General features: G+C 38.6%; 1 protein-coding gene across 1 annotated transcript; it reads right to left on the reverse strand.

Annotated features, from left to right (window-relative positions):
- Window positions 1-1,799: 1,799 nt before the first annotated feature.
- On the reverse strand, window positions 1,800-10,540 carry LOC134496935 (vomeronasal type-2 receptor 26-like). Its single transcript, XM_063302649.1, has 6 exons — window positions 10,155-10,540; window positions 9,183-9,468; window positions 7,927-8,778; window positions 3,494-3,721; window positions 2,792-2,918; window positions 1,800-2,701 (listed from the first exon to the last, which is right to left on the reverse strand). Exons 1-6 carry the CDS (start codon window positions 10,538-10,540, stop codon window positions 1,800-1,802), a joined length of 2,781 nt encoding a protein of 926 aa, XP_063158719.1.
- Between the last annotated feature and the right edge of the window lie 7,631 nt (window positions 10,541-18,171).

The raw sequence follows: 18,171 nt of genomic DNA on the forward strand, positions 1-18,171 counted from the left end.
TGGGGAAAAAGAAGAAGCACACTCAAGCAAACTCAGGTTAACCAAGTCTTGCACAGTTGCTAAGCAACAGAAGACTGACAATCTAATTCCACCTTGGAACTACAAGGCAATAAATGGAGATATTTATCTTCCTCTCCATAACCATCACATAGCTGAAACAAGACCTGAACTCCCTTTGCCTTAAGGGTTTTGTGTCTATGTGGGCATTCAAATGGCTCCTGAAAACTCATCACAGCCTTCCCTAACAGGACTCTTCCAAATGGAAATGTTGGCAAAACAATACTGATTATGGGCAGACCCCGTAGCCTCTATCTATTTAAATCTCACTTTAAATCAAAGAAACACTTGATTTCTTCCATAGAGTTCTACATGTTATTTCTGCTGCTACAGCCAAAACAAAGAATAGCTCCTGAGCCATTGCAACTGCCAACTAGTGCTCACCCAGAGAAACTGGAATGATTTCACCTGCTGCCACTCAGAGTTTTCATGTACCCTCTAAACAAAGTGCTGCATCGCCGTATATATGCCAGACAGAACTATGACCACAGAACACACTTTTCTATTCAGTGATCATACTCCAGTGGCAATTCTAAAAGGGAAAAGTAGGTGAATTGGATACTAACGTCTACAGGTGGTCCTTGTTTAGCAACTGCCTCATTTAGCAAAAATTTGCAGTTACGATGGCACCTGAAAAGTAACATTTATCACCCACACAGCATCCCTGTGGTCACATGATTGACATTCATGCACTTGGTGGGCATTGATGGCATTTAAGTGCTGCATTATTGTGTATGCACCAAACAGACCTATGACCATGGAACACACTGTTCTAATCAGTGATCAAACTCCAGCGTATTTACCAGAAGGGGAAAAGTAAGTTGGATGCCATCATATATTGGACCTCAATGAGATTAATTTGCATTTGCCTTGCAAGAGGTTTCATTGGTCTTTGCAATTGAGAGATGACAGAAGGTCAGCAAGGTGGCCAACTGGAAGATCTTTTCAATTTACCCTCCTCTTTGTAGGTGACCACCTCATATGATGTGTGCCTGGGAAATCCCAGTACCTGATTACTTCAGAAGTAATTCATAGGCCCCTTCATTTAAACCAAAGGCTTCTTTGTGTACTATCTCCAATTCTTTTCACATGTTCTAAATGTGCATATGAATCAAGATGACAAGTAAAGCCAAAGTTATTATTGTCATTAAACGTTATAGCCTAAGTAGTGAAAAACTGCTATAAATAGCAATTTATTGTAACCAATTAAATAAAGAAGAAAAATTTGCATTGGTCTCTAAATAGGGAAACTCCATCATTCTTGGGCCTTTTTATCTTCTCCCCATACTTAAATATGTCGATAAATAAATTTATGCTATTATTTATTTCTTTATTTGTAATATTTATATGCCCCTTTTCTTAAATAAAAAACTTTGAGCAGCTAGGCACCAATCTAGAGAAAAAGAAACATAAAAAAAAAAAAAAAACTATACCCAAACAATGTAAAATAACCAATATGAAGAAGAAAAAACAAACAAACAAAGTACCATGAAAGACATTTATGAGCTAAAATTAAATAATATCCCACTGCTAACATCTGGAGGAAAAACTAGGTCTTGACAGCCTTGCAGAAGGCAAAAAAAAAAAACAATCAGAGCAATCCAAATCATAAGAAGTATGCTGTTCCATAGGGCAGGCATTGCAACATAGATGGCCAAAGTAATTACATATTGCATATGCCCTCTGGCTTAAACATATACTTCAAAAAATTATCCAACACATAGATATAGACTGATGGGTTTCTAAAATTTTATTTTCATTAACTGATGTTTATTGTTCAGTTCAGGTCTCATCACAATGATAAAACACTTGGGAAAAAATATACACATTAATAAGCCAGCACTGGAGGAGATCACGGAGAAAATCTCCACAGCCAGCATATATTTTCCCCTTGTACTTAGATAGGTTGGAACAAAGCACAGCCAAACACTGCAGAAGACCAACATGCTGAAGGTGATAAATTTGGCTTCATTGAAACTGTCAGGTAACTTCCTAGCTAGAAAAGCAGCAGTGAAGCTGATCACAGCCAGGAAACCCAGAAAGCCCAAGACACAGTAGAACATGGTGACTGATCCCTCACTGCAGTCCATGATGACTTCTTCTGACAATGAATGCACATCAAAATCCAGGTATGGTGGAGACACTATCAGCCATGCAGCACAAAAGCTGGCTTGAACAAGGGAACAGGAAAGAAGAATGAAACTGACCATTCTTCTACCCACCCATTTCCTCATTCTAGAACCAGGTTTGGTGGCCATGAATGCTAGAACCACAACAAAGGTTTTCGCCAATACGCAGGAAACTGCCAGAGAGAAGATGATGCCAAAAGCTGGTTGTCGAAGGAGACACACAATCTTATTAGGTCTTCCAATAAACAGAAACACACAAAGGAAAGAGAGGAGGAGGGAAACCAGGAGAGTGTAGGTGAGATTCCGGTTGTTGGCTTTGACAATGGGAGTGTCTTTGTGTTTAATGAAGATTGTGAGTACCAGGGTTGTTATGACAGAAAAACAAAGTGAAAGAACAGTCAGACTGATCCCCGTGGGTTCTTCATATGACAAAAAGGTGATCTGCTTTGGTATGCATTTGTTTCTATCAGGGTTTGGATAATGATCTTCTGGACACAGAGAGCAGTCATCCATGTCTGAAAAAGAACACAACAGGAGCGGGGATAGTGGTTATACACAGTCTTATACTTAATGGCTTATTTCCATTATATATGGAATCTTCCTACCCTTCTCGTTTGATATTTTCCCTTCTGGACACAGAAGACAATCATAGCAGCAAAATGGATCCCCTTCATTCTTGGCCTTGCTGTATCCTGCCTCACAGGGATCATTACACAAAGAAAAAGGTGGTGCCTATCCATAAATAAAGAATAATGTTTTAAGATATAGAGGGAAAGGAAAGCATGTGGAGATATACTGTTACTGGGGAACCAACAGATTAAAAAGTGATTCCTAACAAGTTTGAAGTATCATGATGACATCATTTTGAGATGTAATCAATCTGTAACTGGTTCATTAGATGTGTACAGTTATTGGAATCTTTGGCCTTCCCATCTTGTATAGCTAAAACCATCACCCTTACCCTCTAACTATCATCTCTGTGCCTGGTAGAGATGATGGGGCTATAATGTTTTTCATCTAGAGGTCACCAGACTGAAGAAATCTAGTTCAGAGACTGCAAGTTGCAGTTCAAAATCATGTTGACTTTGTTCATAACTAGTAAAGAAAAAATTACAGGGCCAATGATTCTTTTATAATAAAAAGTGCAACTATTCTTTACCAAATATTTGAAATGTCAGCATCCCTCTAGATATTTTCTTCCTTTCCCAGGGCATTTGTAGCTATGATAACATTGTATAATAACACCAAAGAACTTCCATTAACAGAGATTTTTCAATGCTACTTGAATAAAAGGAGTAAGATCTAACCTGATGATATCCTATTGGCCATGCGATAGAATCCAGAGAGATATTGAAGGATTTGTGTGGAGGAGCTGTGGGATCTATCATTCCAACTTTAACCCTAAGAAAGGACTGGTTTGGGAATGTGATCCAGTTGATAATATCAAATCCTCCAATAAATTCCCCATTTTTGTCAAAAGAGATCTTTTCACCAATGCTGTTGTTGAATGAGATACTTCTCAGAAAGGAATGAAGCTAAAAGGGAGGGAAAGAAGGAGGAAGAGGAAGGAAGGAAGGAAAGGAGGGAGGGAGGACATTCATAATGGATGGTTGGTTCCACTCTCTTAACAAAATAGCCAGTTTCATTTATAACTATAGCGAGTTCCATTCACTTTCCTCATCAATCTGTCAATTTTTTCAGGGTCTTTGGTGGTGGCAATAAGATCAACTACCCTGGCCTCCACACACAAAGGCCCCATCTTGGGTATAGCTCATTATTTGAAAAGATCAGATGGACATCATGAAACCAATGAATCTACACATTTTAAACTTGACACATATTTTTGTAGCATATTGCACAAAACTTGTTCAGTTTCATTTAATGGGTGATTAACCAATGGAAAAGAAGAGTAGCAACTACTACAGCGATAATAACAGAGATTTAAAAGGACCATTTTTTTTTCTTTCATCCCAGTGTCAAATCAACAGTACAACGGATTTGCATTACAGGAGGACAGAGGCTTATTTAATTTACGAAAATAATACTCATAATTTAGAAAATAATTTTAGAAAACAATTTTCTAACTTAGAAAATAATTTCTAAGTAGGAGTTCAGCAGTGGGAACAGATGAGCAGAATGGCAATGAAGGAGCCATCCTAGGTATTCTTCATTAGTTTAAATGAACAGATGAATCAATAGTTTTCATGGAATTTACTGAATTGATATTGATAAATTATAATCTCACAATGTGTTCCCCCCACTCCCCCAGTATATTGGGCTTAGATTTCCCTCTCACCACAAGGACAGAGCAGTACCTCTTTTGATATGTTATAGAACCTTTCTGCCAAAATGGTCATGTGTTGCTATGTTACCTTTTTTATAGAAACCTACAAGATATTTGTATTTCCCCATTTATAATACAATACCCAGGCAGGTTGGAGGGTGATTACCTTATTCTCTTGCTAGCTGACCAGGAGGCAGGGATTTCAGCCCAGTTTTGTGTTAGAGTATGATCAAACACAAACACCTCCTCCAAGTGAGGTGATGCTGAGCCCTACCAAGTTCCCATAAACCAATATATTCTATAATCTCTCCCCCCTTTCTCTCCCTGGCCCACATTTTGTTTTCCCTTTAAATATACACATACCAGTCTATGTTTTGTTTGTTATTTCCTTGTTGCAGTTGGTTGGATTATAACTCTTATAATCCCAACAATCTCTAGTAGGGCTTCTGCAAGTATTAAATTCAATATAAGTTAGTATGGCTTTACATTGTTGTAAAGTGTTATAAATCCTAGTATTTCTTATGTTTTTATCTATAGTTACCTACCTTTGTTATCTATAGCATTTAAATTATTGATTGTAATTTTATGGGTCTCTCCCAGGTTTTAATACCTGTACATTGTAATTTAATATTCATGATATTTAGTTTTACTTTATTTTATTCCATCAATATGATAATTTATTGTTACTTCTATTTTAGAGTGCTTGTTATGTTATTAGTTTTATGCTGCTATATGACCAAAATAAACAGTACAGATATTGGACTTCCTCATGCAATCACATTTATTGGGCCATTAACAAATAGAAAACAGGAGCAGCACCTACTAGAACAAGGATGACAGAGAATGGAAAGGAAACACTAATTAACTATATCTATTGTATATCTATATATCTATAACATATTATATATAAATGTAGCTGGATAACATACTGGTTAGAGTGCTGCCCTTTGACATGGTATACAGGGTTTCAATCCAGGCTGGTACCTCTCTTAGCAGTAGTGGTCCTTGGGCAAAGATCCCCTAACACTTCACCTGCCTAACTAAAATATGAGAGTGACACAAACTATGAGTGTGATGCTGGCTCAGACATCACCCAAATTAACAAGGTCCATGCCAGATATTGGGGAACCAGGACAATCTGATAATAAGTGGGTGACTGGAACAAAACATATGTGGACAAGACAAGAGAACCTGGAATTGATGGAATGCTACTACAACAGTGGACCTAATGAGAGGGAGTATTTGAAACATGAAGGAACTATGGATGGACAGAAGACCTACATCCAAACCAACTGAGAAACAGCTAGTAACCAATGCTTCAATATAATGAATAGGAAGCTGCTCTCACAACTTGAGATACTGTAGACCAGCTACACATTACATCCTGGACTCAAGAAGACCTGGAAGAACAACTGGAGGTGCAGCCAACCCCTGAAGCTAGAACATCACCGCCACCCCCTCCATTACAGAGCACAGCAGCTGATATGAAGTATAAGATCATGGACAAACTAGCTACAGTCAACCCTTGAGACCAATTACCAAGACTCTGTGGAGAAGTACTAACAGTATTCTAGAAGATGCCAATAGAGCCCTCATGACAATCCCTACTAATATCATAATTCAAATCAGTGACCTGGTATACATTACAGCTACTGTAATCCTGGAGATGCTTGGCTACACGATTAAGAAGAACAGCAAAACCCCACCACCCTGGAAAATAAGGTTGGAGGCTAAGATCAAGGCAATTGGAGAGAAGTTAGTCAGCTGGTAGAACTGCATAAGGGTGTGGAGATTAAGGATAAGACTTAGCTACTGAAAAAACACAAGGGCCTGACTCCATCTGAAGCACTAGAGGCTACTAAACAAAGGCTCACAGCACTGGCAACCAGGCTAAGGAGATACACCAGAGAAGCCAAGAAGATAAATGCCTGTTCTGCAAATAACACATTACTAGATGTGTTCAGGTTGAGGTAGACCAGTCACATCTGAAATCCCGCACTGAGCAGGATGTGATGGCCTAAATGTCCTGTTCAAACTGTATGATTCTCTCATCCCATGAAAGTACATGTCTGGCAAAAGAAGGACCCAGAATAGCATCCTGTCTTGGTCATCTCCTATGTTATAATGTCAAAGAGATTTTTTATAAAATGATGTACCATCGGTATATGTCACCACAGGAATGGTCTAGAATGTATAATGGTACTTAGAATTTATTTTGGAAATATGAACAACAGGAAAGGACATTTTATCATATTTGGTGGACATGTAAAAAAGCCAGAAAGTTTTGGATGCAAATGCATAGACTAATTCAGAAGATTTTAAAGACTAATATACAATTGAAACCAGAGGCTTTACTTTTGTGACTGATAGGCAGACAGTTGCCAAAGAAGGCATGGGACTTTGTTTTCACATATGATAACTGCAGCGAAATTATTATATGCTTAAAAGTGGAAAGACTCAGCACTACTGAGAATGATGAAACGGTTGGTGAAGATGATGGCATTTGTAGAGATGGCCAAACTGACTTCCTTGATTAGAGAAAAGACAACACATACATGTATTGCTGACTGGAAACCCCTTATAGACATTTTGCATGAAACAGAAAAAAAAATGATCTCATTGGCTTTGATGATTATAAAAAATAGATAATAGAAAAAAGAGAGCTTTTCTTCTGGCAAACATAGAGTAAAAGGAAATTTTGCAATTGTACTTATATTTGGCTGCAAAGAAAATTGGAAGCTACTTCTATTTTTTTTCATTCTTTTTGCACTTTTGGTCTTTTTATTCTTTCTCTTTTTTCCTTTCTTTCTTTTCTTTCTTTTATATTAGTTCTTGTTAGTTTTTTATCTTCTTTTCAAAACTCTTAATAAAAAAATATACAAAAAAAAAAAAAAAGCTGTAGCTCTACGCCTATCATTCTAGCATCTTTAGTCCTTTAGGGTATTGTTGACTCACTACTATTATCAGCGTTTTCCTAATCCATTTCTGGGTTGGATGAAGGTATCCTCATCAGGAAATTCTATGATAGGTGGACAAAATAGTACTTTGGAAAATTGAGGAGCTGTGTCCCAATTTTTTCTAAGAAAGAATAAATCTCATGGAACCTCACATGAGGTTTTGAAGGGGAAAGCAAAACCATTGAATCCAGTGGCTGTCTAGTCTTTGCTTCAGTATAGCAAATGAAGTGTGTTTACCACCTGTTTCCATGTAGTTCAAATCTGATGATTATGGAGGTTTTTGACTGAATGAAAGGAATACAGTATTACTTATGGTATGAAACGTCCTTTGTGATTTCAACACGATCTCATACACAATTCAGTTGGATAAGAAATTGCTACATTTCATTTTTAAACCAAATGCCAATTTCCTTAGACTGTTTTCCTTTAAAGTCTATGGGCAGAAGTTGAAATTATAGATATAGTGAAGTTTTCCACATTCCTCTGCTTAAGATCTTACCTGCCACAACACCTGATCATGAAACCGTTGCCTTCCTTCTTTCACTATTGTTCTTTGCCTGGACTTAGATAAATACAGAGAGTGCAAAGCATGTGCCACAGCATAGACTGCATTGTAGATATTGTAGCTATGGCCACTCATGTGTGTTTCAAACACAGAGGTTGGAAGGGTCTCAAGCCTCTCCTGTCCAGTACATTTTTGCTCAGACATCTCTGTTTCAGGGTTGGTGAAGAAACAATTGAATGCCTGTTCCCAAAAATCTCTCCTAAAATGATCATGTTGGTTGTTGATTGGATTTATACTTTCAAGAAATTCCTGGAAGTTTTGGACATCCTTTGTGTGTACTGCAAGGGATAAAGCACCATGCAGGAAATGGATGTCCCAGGATCTATGAACAGAAATAGATGTATAATCCATCTGAGCTGTCATAACCCAAATGTTTGTCTTCTTTGATGTATCCTCCACTTCTGAAAACTGGAGAAATGTTCTCAAAACTGATATGGATTGCATTTCACCGTACAAGACTATCACATTGGCTGTGCTGTTCATGACAACTTTGTACCTTTGGAGTCCTTCATCGATCAAATCAGTAAAGTCACTGTAAAAAGCCACATTTGGGAACTCTGCTATGAAATCAAAGCAGATGCCATGCTGGGAAAATATGGGGAGCACCTCCTGTACAAATTTCTCTCCTTTGGCATCATTCACAGCAAGAACTCCAACCCACGTCCACCTAAAATGCAGCAATAGCTGGAGGAGGCCCCTGTGTTGGTGGGATTCATCTGGAAACATTTGTTGGAAGAAAACAGCTTGAGTTGCTTTATCCATGACTGGAGCAGAGCCATATGCCAACTAAAAAAGAGAGAGAGAGAGAGAGACAAATCCAATACAGGAAGTCTGTAAATGCTCCTTGATTAGTATTAATTAGAAAGCTGTTAACACTTTGAGAGAGCCAGTCTGATGTAGTGGTTAAGGCATCAGCCTAGAAACCAGGATATTGTCAGTTCTATCCCCACCTCAGGCACAAATCCAGCTGGGTGACCTTGGGCCAGCCCCTCTCTCTTAGCCCTAGAAAGGATGAGGCAATGGCAAATTTCTGAATCTTGCCAAGAATACTGCAGGGACATGTCCAGGCAGTCGCCCGGAGTCAACACCGACTAGAAGGCACAAAATAAAGTTTGAACCATGCTCCAGATCTTATTGAGTAACATGGTAAGTTTGTTCAAATAGTGACATTCATCTTCAGCACACATTACCTGAGGAACTTTGTAGATGCACAGTATAGTTGCCATGTGGAGACATATGTCAGATCCCCCAATGACTACAGCCAGATATTTTGGGACACTGCACTGGTAGTTAGGGATGAATCTGTGCTCAGTGAAGAGAAGATGCATTGAGGCAAAGTAAGTCCAACCTGGACTGAAATTGCTATTATAAATGTTGAAGCCGAGTGTGACATTGGGCAGGATCTGGGGATTTTCATTGATCTCCTTTAGAGTAAACACTAAGGCCAGGATGTGCTGGTAATTCTGAAAAAATACTCTGTAACCAAAATAACATGCAACATTTGAAAGGTTCGTAACATGGCTTTTGCAATATTTCAGTACAATATTTTGTGAATATATTTAGTTCAATAAGTTTACTATTCAGTTAGAATCCTTGGAAATGCAAAGCAAAATAGTACTACATATATACCACTGCAGAGTCTGTGTGTGTGTGTGAGTCTTTAATAAAAGACAAACACTGGATTGATGCTGGGAGCATCATTTCTTAATATATGAAGAATATCCAATATCAAAACCCAGCTTCTTAAGGATGGCTTCTATCTAGAACAATGTAGCTGTATTTTCCTATTAGGGAAATCAGATTTTTAAAAAGTTGGTCCTGGATAGTTTTCATCTCACAGTTTTCAGTGGTAATTACATTCTTGTAACTTAATCTGCATCCATATATAAACACGGTAAGTTCTATTGTTAGAGACAATTAGATACGATTTGTTATAATGTATGTTTGGCCTTGTCCACTGAATAAGTCACAGTATGTCATCATTGAAAGGATATTTCCCCTTCATTTAGGACTCTTAATTTGACCTTGGAAATAGATCAAAACATCCTAATTTGAGAGGGGTGTTTCAGGAGTTTTTGTTACTATCGCTCATAGGGAAATATTTTGAGCATCATAAGACTGAACAGCAGGGTACAGAGCTTGAAAATAAATGATGTGCTTACATGACTGCATCTTGAAGTTCCTGGGAAGGATGTTGACTGAAATCAATGGGATTAGAAAACACAAAGAACACAGAAATAATGCCAGCAATGCTAACTTCTTCAAGCTGATGATATGTATGAAGAATAGGAAGAGGCTCATCATGGTGGCATTGAATGCTAGGATCCTTGCACAACACTTGAGGCATCAACATGAATACAATAGACTCCGTGAATACTACCATCTTCCACGATTCTTTTCTTTGTCTATAAAGATGAACCGCTTTGCGAAACATCCATGGAATGTCCCCAAGTAGAACAGACTGACATGACTTCTTCAGGTGTTTTTCAGACAGAAGTGAGCAGTGCAACATAACATGAATTAAACTCACAGTGTTTGGGCTCTCCATTCTGGTGATGAATGTTATGGGGAATATTAATAGCATCCTTCAGAGTAATTTCATACTTCTCCCTTTGGGTCCCATAGGATTTGGAAGATATAATTTCATAATGATAGTGGAGATAACCACTTATCTAAAACTTTGTAACATTCATGACTCAAAAGAAAACATATGAGATGCACCTGAGATAAGAAGATTTAATCCACAAGAAAAGAATAAAAATACAAATACACAGAATCACAGAGGCAAACAAATAAGAAAAGTGGGTAATACTATTGGTAGGATAAAAGTGAAATATCATTGGCATGAAAATTGATCCATGAATGCTTCCAAGTAGCAGTCTTTTTAAAAAATATATAATTTGATTTATATTTATTAAGAATTTTACATAGGGGTGAGAAGGGAATACACTGTATATATTTAAAGTACATACACACACACACACAAACATATATACATACAATATATATATATATATATATATATATATATATACTGTATGTGTGTGTATATGTATATGTATACATATTTGTATATGCATATGTATGTTGTTGTTTATTCATTCAGTCGCTTCCGACTTTTTGTGAATTCATGGACCAGCCCACTCCAGAGCTTCCTGTCAGTCGTCAACACCCCCAGCTCCACCAGGGAAAAATCCATCACCTCTAGAATATCATCCATCCACCTTGCCCTTGGTCGGCCCCTCTTCCATTTGCCTTCCACTCTCCCTAGAATCAGCATCTTCTCCAGGGTGTCCTGTCTTCTCATGATGTGGCCAAAGTATTTCAGTTTTGCCTTTAATATCATTCCCTCAAGTGAGAAGTCTGGCTTTATTTCCTGAAAGATGGACTGATTTGATCTTCTTGCAGTCCAAGGCACTCTCAGAATTTTCCTCCAACAGTTCTGTCTATCTTCCTCCTCTCAGCCTTCCTTATGGTCCAGCTCTCACAGACCCTATCTACTAAGTCCAGTCCCTTAAATCTATTCTTCACCTCCACTGCATATTCCTTAGGAATATTAGTGAGCTCATATCTAGCTGATCTGTGGGTCTTCCCTAATCTCTTTAGTCTGATCCTAAATTGTGCAAGAAGAAGTTCATGACTACAGTCAGCTCCAGGTCTTGTTTTTACCGACTGTATAGATGTCCGCCACCTTTGGCTGCAAAGGATGTAGTCAATCTGATTTCGGTGTTGTCCATCTGGTGAAGTCCATATATAAAGCCGTCTCTTAGGTTGTTGGAAGGGAGTGTTTGTTATGCAGAGTGAGTTGTCTTGACAACATTCTATCAGCCTATGTCCTGCTTCGTTTTGTTCTCCCAGGCCATGCTTACCTGTAATTCCAGGTGTCATCTGACTGCCCACCTTAGCATTCCACTCTCCTGCGATGAAAATAACATCTCTTTTAGGCCTGTTGTCCAGTAGGTGCTGCAGATCTTCATAGAACTGCTGTACTTCAGCTTCTTCAGCATTTGTGGTTGGGGCGTATATTTGGATCACTGTGATGTTAGATGGCTTGCCCTGAATTCGAATTCAGATGATTCTATCATTTTTTGGATTGTATCCAAGCACTGCTTTAGCCACTTGACTATTAATTATGAAGGCTACTCCATTTCTTCTGTGGTCTTCTTGTCCACAGTAGTAGATCTGGTGGTCATTTGACTACATCTGGTGGTCATTTGATGTGAAGTGGCCCATTCCTGTCCATTTCAGTTCACTGATGCCCAGAATGTCTATCTTTAATCTTGACATCTCACCAATAACCACATCCAATTTGCCCTGGCTCATAGATCTTACATTCCAGGTTCCAGTGGTGTGTTGATCCTTAGAACATCGGATTTGCCATTCACCACCAGCACTGTTGGCCACTAGCCATCCTTTTGGCTTTCAGCTAGCTGCGTCATCACGTCTGGGACTAGTTGAACTCATCCTCTGTTCCTCCCCAGTAGCATTTTGACCATCTTCTGACCTGGAAGTCTCCTCTTCTGATAGTATACCGACATATCTCTGGTTGTACTGATCCATTTAGTTTTCACGGTAAGAATACTGAGGTGGGTTGCCATTACCTTCCCCAGGGGTCACATTTAGTCTGACCTCTCTGTCATGAACTTCCCGTCTTGGGTGGCCCTACACAGTTTAGCTCATGGCATCATTGAGGTGCTCAAGCTCCAGCACCATAACAAGGTAACGATCCTTTGCTGAAGATGTATATGTATACATATACATTTACACAGTATGTGTATATACTGTGCATGTGTATGTATGTATGTATGTGTTTATGTGCATCTGTTTGTATATGTTTGTGTGTGTGTGTGTGTGTGTATCTCCCTTTTCACCCCAATGGGTGATATGTGATTGTAATGGCATGTTAGCTTTAGAGATTCAAGAACTCCAATCTCTTCCAGAAATTTCTTCCCTTTCTGACCTTCCTACCTCAGGGAAATCTATATATGTACTTAGGTAGAGAGACATTTCGCTTCTTATTTCCTCACATGTTGGTTCTATGACCATGGAATGTGCTTTTGTATTCAGTGAACACACTACAATGAATTTATTATACAGGGACTAATATGTAAAGTGGATACTAAATGTATTATACATCAGATAGAGTAGATTTGGATTTGCCAGAAATGTCTTACCTGAAGACCTGTTGCTCCTTGCTTTGGGGGAAGTACAGCAACAAGGCCAACTGGAAGATCCTTTCAATTTAACACCCCTGCCCCCTTTGTGTGTGACTGCCTCGGATGATGTGTACCTGTCAGCTATAATGACAGAATCATGCTACTCTAATTGTGGTAGTAGACATTGTGGTAGTAGACAACAGTTGTTGTTATAATTGTCCATCTTCCTCTTTATAGTTCAGTGTATTATGGAGTCATCTGCCTGAGCTGCTTCCAAATGTTACCTCATTATGTTATGTAATTTTTTTGTATTCCTTTTTGCCTAGGCAGTGGAGCCTGGATATCTCCATCAAGGAGCCTGGATATATCCATCTTCATTACCTGAGGTTGTTGTTGTTGTTGTTTATTCGTTTAGTCACTTCTGACTCTTCATGACTTCATGGACCAGTCCACAACAGAGCTTCCTGTCAGTCGTCATCATCCCCAGCTCCCCCAGGGATGAGTCCGTCACCTCTAGAATATCATCCATCCACCTTGCCCTTGGTCAGCCCCTCTTCCTTTTGCCTTCCACTCTCCCTAGCATCAACATCTTCTCCAGGCTGTCCTGTCTTCTCATTATGTGGCCAAAGTATTTCAGTTTTGCCTTGAATATCATTCCCTCAAGTGAGCAGTCTGGCTTTATTTCCTGGAGGATGGACTGGTTTGATCTTCTGGCAGTCCAAGGCACTCAGAATTTTCCTCCAACACCACAGTTCAAAAGCATCGATCTTCCTTCTCTCAGCCTTCCTTATGGTCCAGCTCTCGCAGCCATATGTTACTATGGGGAACACCATTGCTTTAACAATGTGGGCCTTTGTTGTCAGTGTGATGTCTCTGCTCTTAACTATTTTATCGAGATTTGTCATTGCTCTTCTCCCAAGGATTAAGCATCTTCTGATTTCCTGACTGCAGTCAGCATCTGCAGTAATCTTTGCACCTAGGAATACAAAGTCTTTCACTGCTTCTACATTTTCTCCCTCTATTTGCCAGTTATCAATCAAGCTGGTTGCCATAATCTTGGTTTTTTTGAGGTTTAGCTGCAAGCCAGCTTTTGCACTTTCTTCTTTCACCTTCATCATAAGGCTCCTCAGTTCCTCTTCGCTTTCAGCCATCAAAGTGGTATCATCTGCATATCTGAGATTGTTAATGTTTCTTCCAGCAATTTTAATTCCAGCCTTGGATTCCTCAAGCCCAGCATGTCGCATGATGTGTTCTGCATACAAGTTGAATAGGTAGGGTGAGAGTATACAGCCCTGCCATACTCCTTTCCCAATCTTAAACCAGTCCGTTGTTCCGTGGTCTGTTCTTACTTTTGCTACTTGGTCGTTATACAGATTCTTCAGGAGGCAGACAAGATGACTTGGTATCCCCATACTGCTAAGAACTTGCCACAATTTGTTATGGTCCACACAGTCAAAGGCTTTAGAATAGTCAATAAAACATAAATAGATGTTTTTCTGAAATTCCCTGGCTTTTTCCATTTCATCCTTCTTCTTTCTTTAACTTCTAACTCTCTTTTTGCTACCTAAAATCACTGATTATCTACTTTTCCTGCCCTCCTACATTGACAAGATGGGGACAGGGAAAAAGGACGGTGCTCAATCAAACTCATGTCAACCAAGTCTTGCCATTTCTAAAGAACAGAAGATTCTCAATTAGGATTACCAGATATCTGAACAGGCAAAGGAGGACAAGGACAATTGGAAAGAAAGACAAATGGGGGAAAAGGAGAACGGATTAACTGTTTAATTTTCTTGGATTCTTCAACAAAAATTACAGCAAAAACTTGCAAAAAATGTATTTAGGCCTACATGTATATGAAACCACTTTTCCCAGAATCAGAAAGACTGATTTTTCAGTCACAATATTTTTCCAACATATCTTTATTTCTAAGAACGTATAGAATCCACAACGACTTGCTTTTCAATTTTTACCATAGAAATGTATCATGAGTCATGTGCTCTACAGGCTACATTGTTCATAGATTTTAAGGAGCTGGATTGAAGCTGATTGCTAGAATCAGGAGATAGAGGTAGTCCCTATTTAACTACCACAATTGCGACCAGCAACTTGGTTGTTAAGCGAAGAGGTCGCTAAGTGAAACCGCAAATGTGCTTATGATCTTACTTCATTTTTCCTTTGCTGGTCATAAATGCAAGGATTGTTGTAAGGTTACTCTTTCATCACTATCATAACTGTGAATGGTCATTAAATGAGGCAGTCACTAAATGGGGACTACCCATAAAGTAAATAATGTAAATCTAGGCTGTCAAGTCTGCTGATAGACAAAGGAAATAAAGAAGCAGAAAATTTATACAGACACAAAACATGGAAGTTTGAATGACCACCATTGTGAAAACAGTCCAAAAAAGCAAACATACACTAAGACACTCGAAACGCCAGACTATGTTTGATTTTAAGGCTATACCTACCACATGGAGGACATGAGAACAAAAAGGATGACATGTCCTCCTTTTTCCAGACATCTGGTAACCCTGTTCACAATATAAATCATCCTTGGAACAGCAAGGCAGTAAGTGGTGAAATGTCTCATTCTCTGTGTAACTGGTAAGATCCTCTTCACTTAGCAAAAACCATGTTTCATGTCTCTCTGGGCATTCAAATGGCTCAGAAAAGCCCAATTCATCATAACCTTCCTTAGCAGCCCCCTTCCAAATAGAATGTTGGCAAAACAATTCTTATTAGTAGCAGAAACTGTAGCCTCTATCTATTTAGATCTCATTTCCATAAATGAAACACTTGATGTGCTACGTCGAGCTCTGCACCTGATCTCTGCCACTGCAACCACACCAAAGAATACCTCTCGAGGCACTGCAAATGCCAACCGGTGCTCACCTAGTGAAACTGGAATAATTTCATCAGCTGCCACTCAGAATCTCCACGTATTCTTTAAACGAAATGCTACGTCATGGTATATATGCCAAAAAAACTATGTCCATAGAACATGCTCTTCTATTCAGTGACATCCAGTGAAATTACTAGAAAGGGAAAAGTAAGTGAATTGGATACTAACATGTGCAGGTAGTGTTCGTTTAGCAACTGCCTCATTTTGTGACTATTTGCAGTTAGGATAGTGATGGAAAAATAACTTTATGAACAATCCTCACATTTATGACACATTGGCAGGTTTGTAAAGCAAAGGAAAGCTGAAGTAAGATCATAAGCACAATTGTGGTTTCACTTAGTGACTGCTTCGCTTAATGACCAAGTTACTGGTCCCATTTCTGCTTGCTAAATAAGGAGTACACGTATTTGATTCCCCATGGAATTTCCCTGCCAGAAATTTAATTGTTCTTTGCTACTGAGGAGAACATAGAAGGCCACCCAGATGGTCAACTGTAAGACGTTTTTAATTGACTTCCCTCTTCTTAGGTGACCACCTGACATGATGTGCACCAGAGAATTCCCAGGGCCTGATTGCTTCAGAAACAATTCATAGACCTCTATGTTTAAACCAAAGGCTCCTTTATACTGTATATCACCTGTCTGTCTTACCCACACACCGAAATATGTCAATAAACCAATTTGTCCTTTTATCTCTTTATTTATTTATTTATAACATTTTTATGGCCCCCTTCTTAAATACAAAATTTTGGGCAGATAGGCACCAATCCCCCCAATAATCCTAAAGCAACAAAAAACAATATCCACAAAGTTATCATAATCCAATAAAAAAAACAAAACCAAGGTAACACATAACAAATTTATCATCTGACATTAAACAGTATCTTAGTACTAACACCTGGGGGAGAATCCAGGTCTTGACAGCCTTGCAGAAGGTGAAAAGTGTGAGAGCCATCCAAATGTCAGGGAGCAGGCTGTTCAATAAGGCAGGCACTGAAACATAATAGGCCAGTACAGTTACATACAGCTCTCTGGCTTAACTGTACAATTAGAGACATTCTCCAACATGTACGTCTAAAAGATTTTATGCAAAGAAACTGACAGACACTGAAAGAGAGGGGGGGGGGTGCAGATTAAAACTAAACTCAGAGAAAGAAAGTAAACCAAAGATAGAGAGAGAAAGAAGTTCAAAGAAGGAAAAGGAAAAACAAGGAAAAAAAGAAAAGAAAAAAGGAGTGAGATAAAGGACAAGAATACACACACACACACATCACAGCAAGCATAAAGCAGTTTGGTAGCACTTTACCCCCTCTAAGGTTACATACAGATAACTTTTCTTCCCATAACCCATTCCTTATCTATAAGACATCAACTTGTCAGACCTGATGTCAGCAAAAAGTCCATAAAGAATTGCCAGAACTTTATTTTAACCTTGATCAAATAAACCAACTTTATATTTCCTCATTTTACTTCTGAAAATTTAATCTTTAATTCATTCCAATATACAGTAGTTGTAGGATTTGATCACTTTTCAATTCTTGTTTATCCCATCACGAAGGCTTCTTTGAGGCTATAACAAGCCTGTTTTGTAAGTCCAATAAAAATAGATTATACACCATTATCTTGGTTTATCATTTGTATTTCCCCTTTAATTTTAAAAACTTCAGCCAACTTAATTTGTATATCCAATAAAGAGTCCTTATCTGGGACATTCTGATGGAATTTATTTGGATTTGCCAGAATTTTTTTTTTTTCCCCAGAGATTTCATTGGTCATTGCTCCTGAGGACAAGACAGAAGGTCAGCCAGGTGACCACTAGAAGATCTTTTGAATTTAACGCCCTTTTTGTAGGCGACCACCTCACATGATGAGCACCAGAGAATTCCCAGTGCCTCATTGCTTCAGAAACAATTTGTAGTCCCGCTCTCTATAAATTAAAGACTCATTTGTATATAATCTCCACTCCTTTTTACACATGCTAGTGTGTGTATGAATTAAGATGACCAGTAAAGACAAAATCATAATTCATATTAAATATATTTTAAAAATTCCCTTCTCACCCATATGGGTGGTATGTGACAACATCAGGTCCTCGGGTCCTGGGCCTGGGAGTTTGAAG

The sequence above is a fragment of the Candoia aspera genome, chromosome 4 (assembly GCF_035149785.1).
Source record: "Candoia aspera isolate rCanAsp1 chromosome 4, rCanAsp1.hap2, whole genome shotgun sequence".
NCBI classification, from domain to species: Eukaryota; Metazoa; Chordata; class Lepidosauria; order Squamata; family Boidae; genus Candoia; species Candoia aspera.

Bases quoted from the DNA above. Each gene is read 5' to 3' on its own strand.
- LOC134496935 (XM_063302649.1), bottom strand. From the start codon at position 10,540: ATGGAGAGCCCAAACACTGTGAGTTTAATTCATGTTATGTTGCACTGC. The intron at 2,919-3,493 runs GTTAGATCTTAC...ATTTATGGATAG, and splicing joins GGCCAATAGGATATCATCAG to GCACCACCTTTTTCTTTGTG. The intron at 2,702-2,791 runs GTAGGAAGATTC...GTTCTTTTTCAG, and splicing joins GAAAATATCAAACGAGAAGG to ACATGGATGACTGCTCTCTG.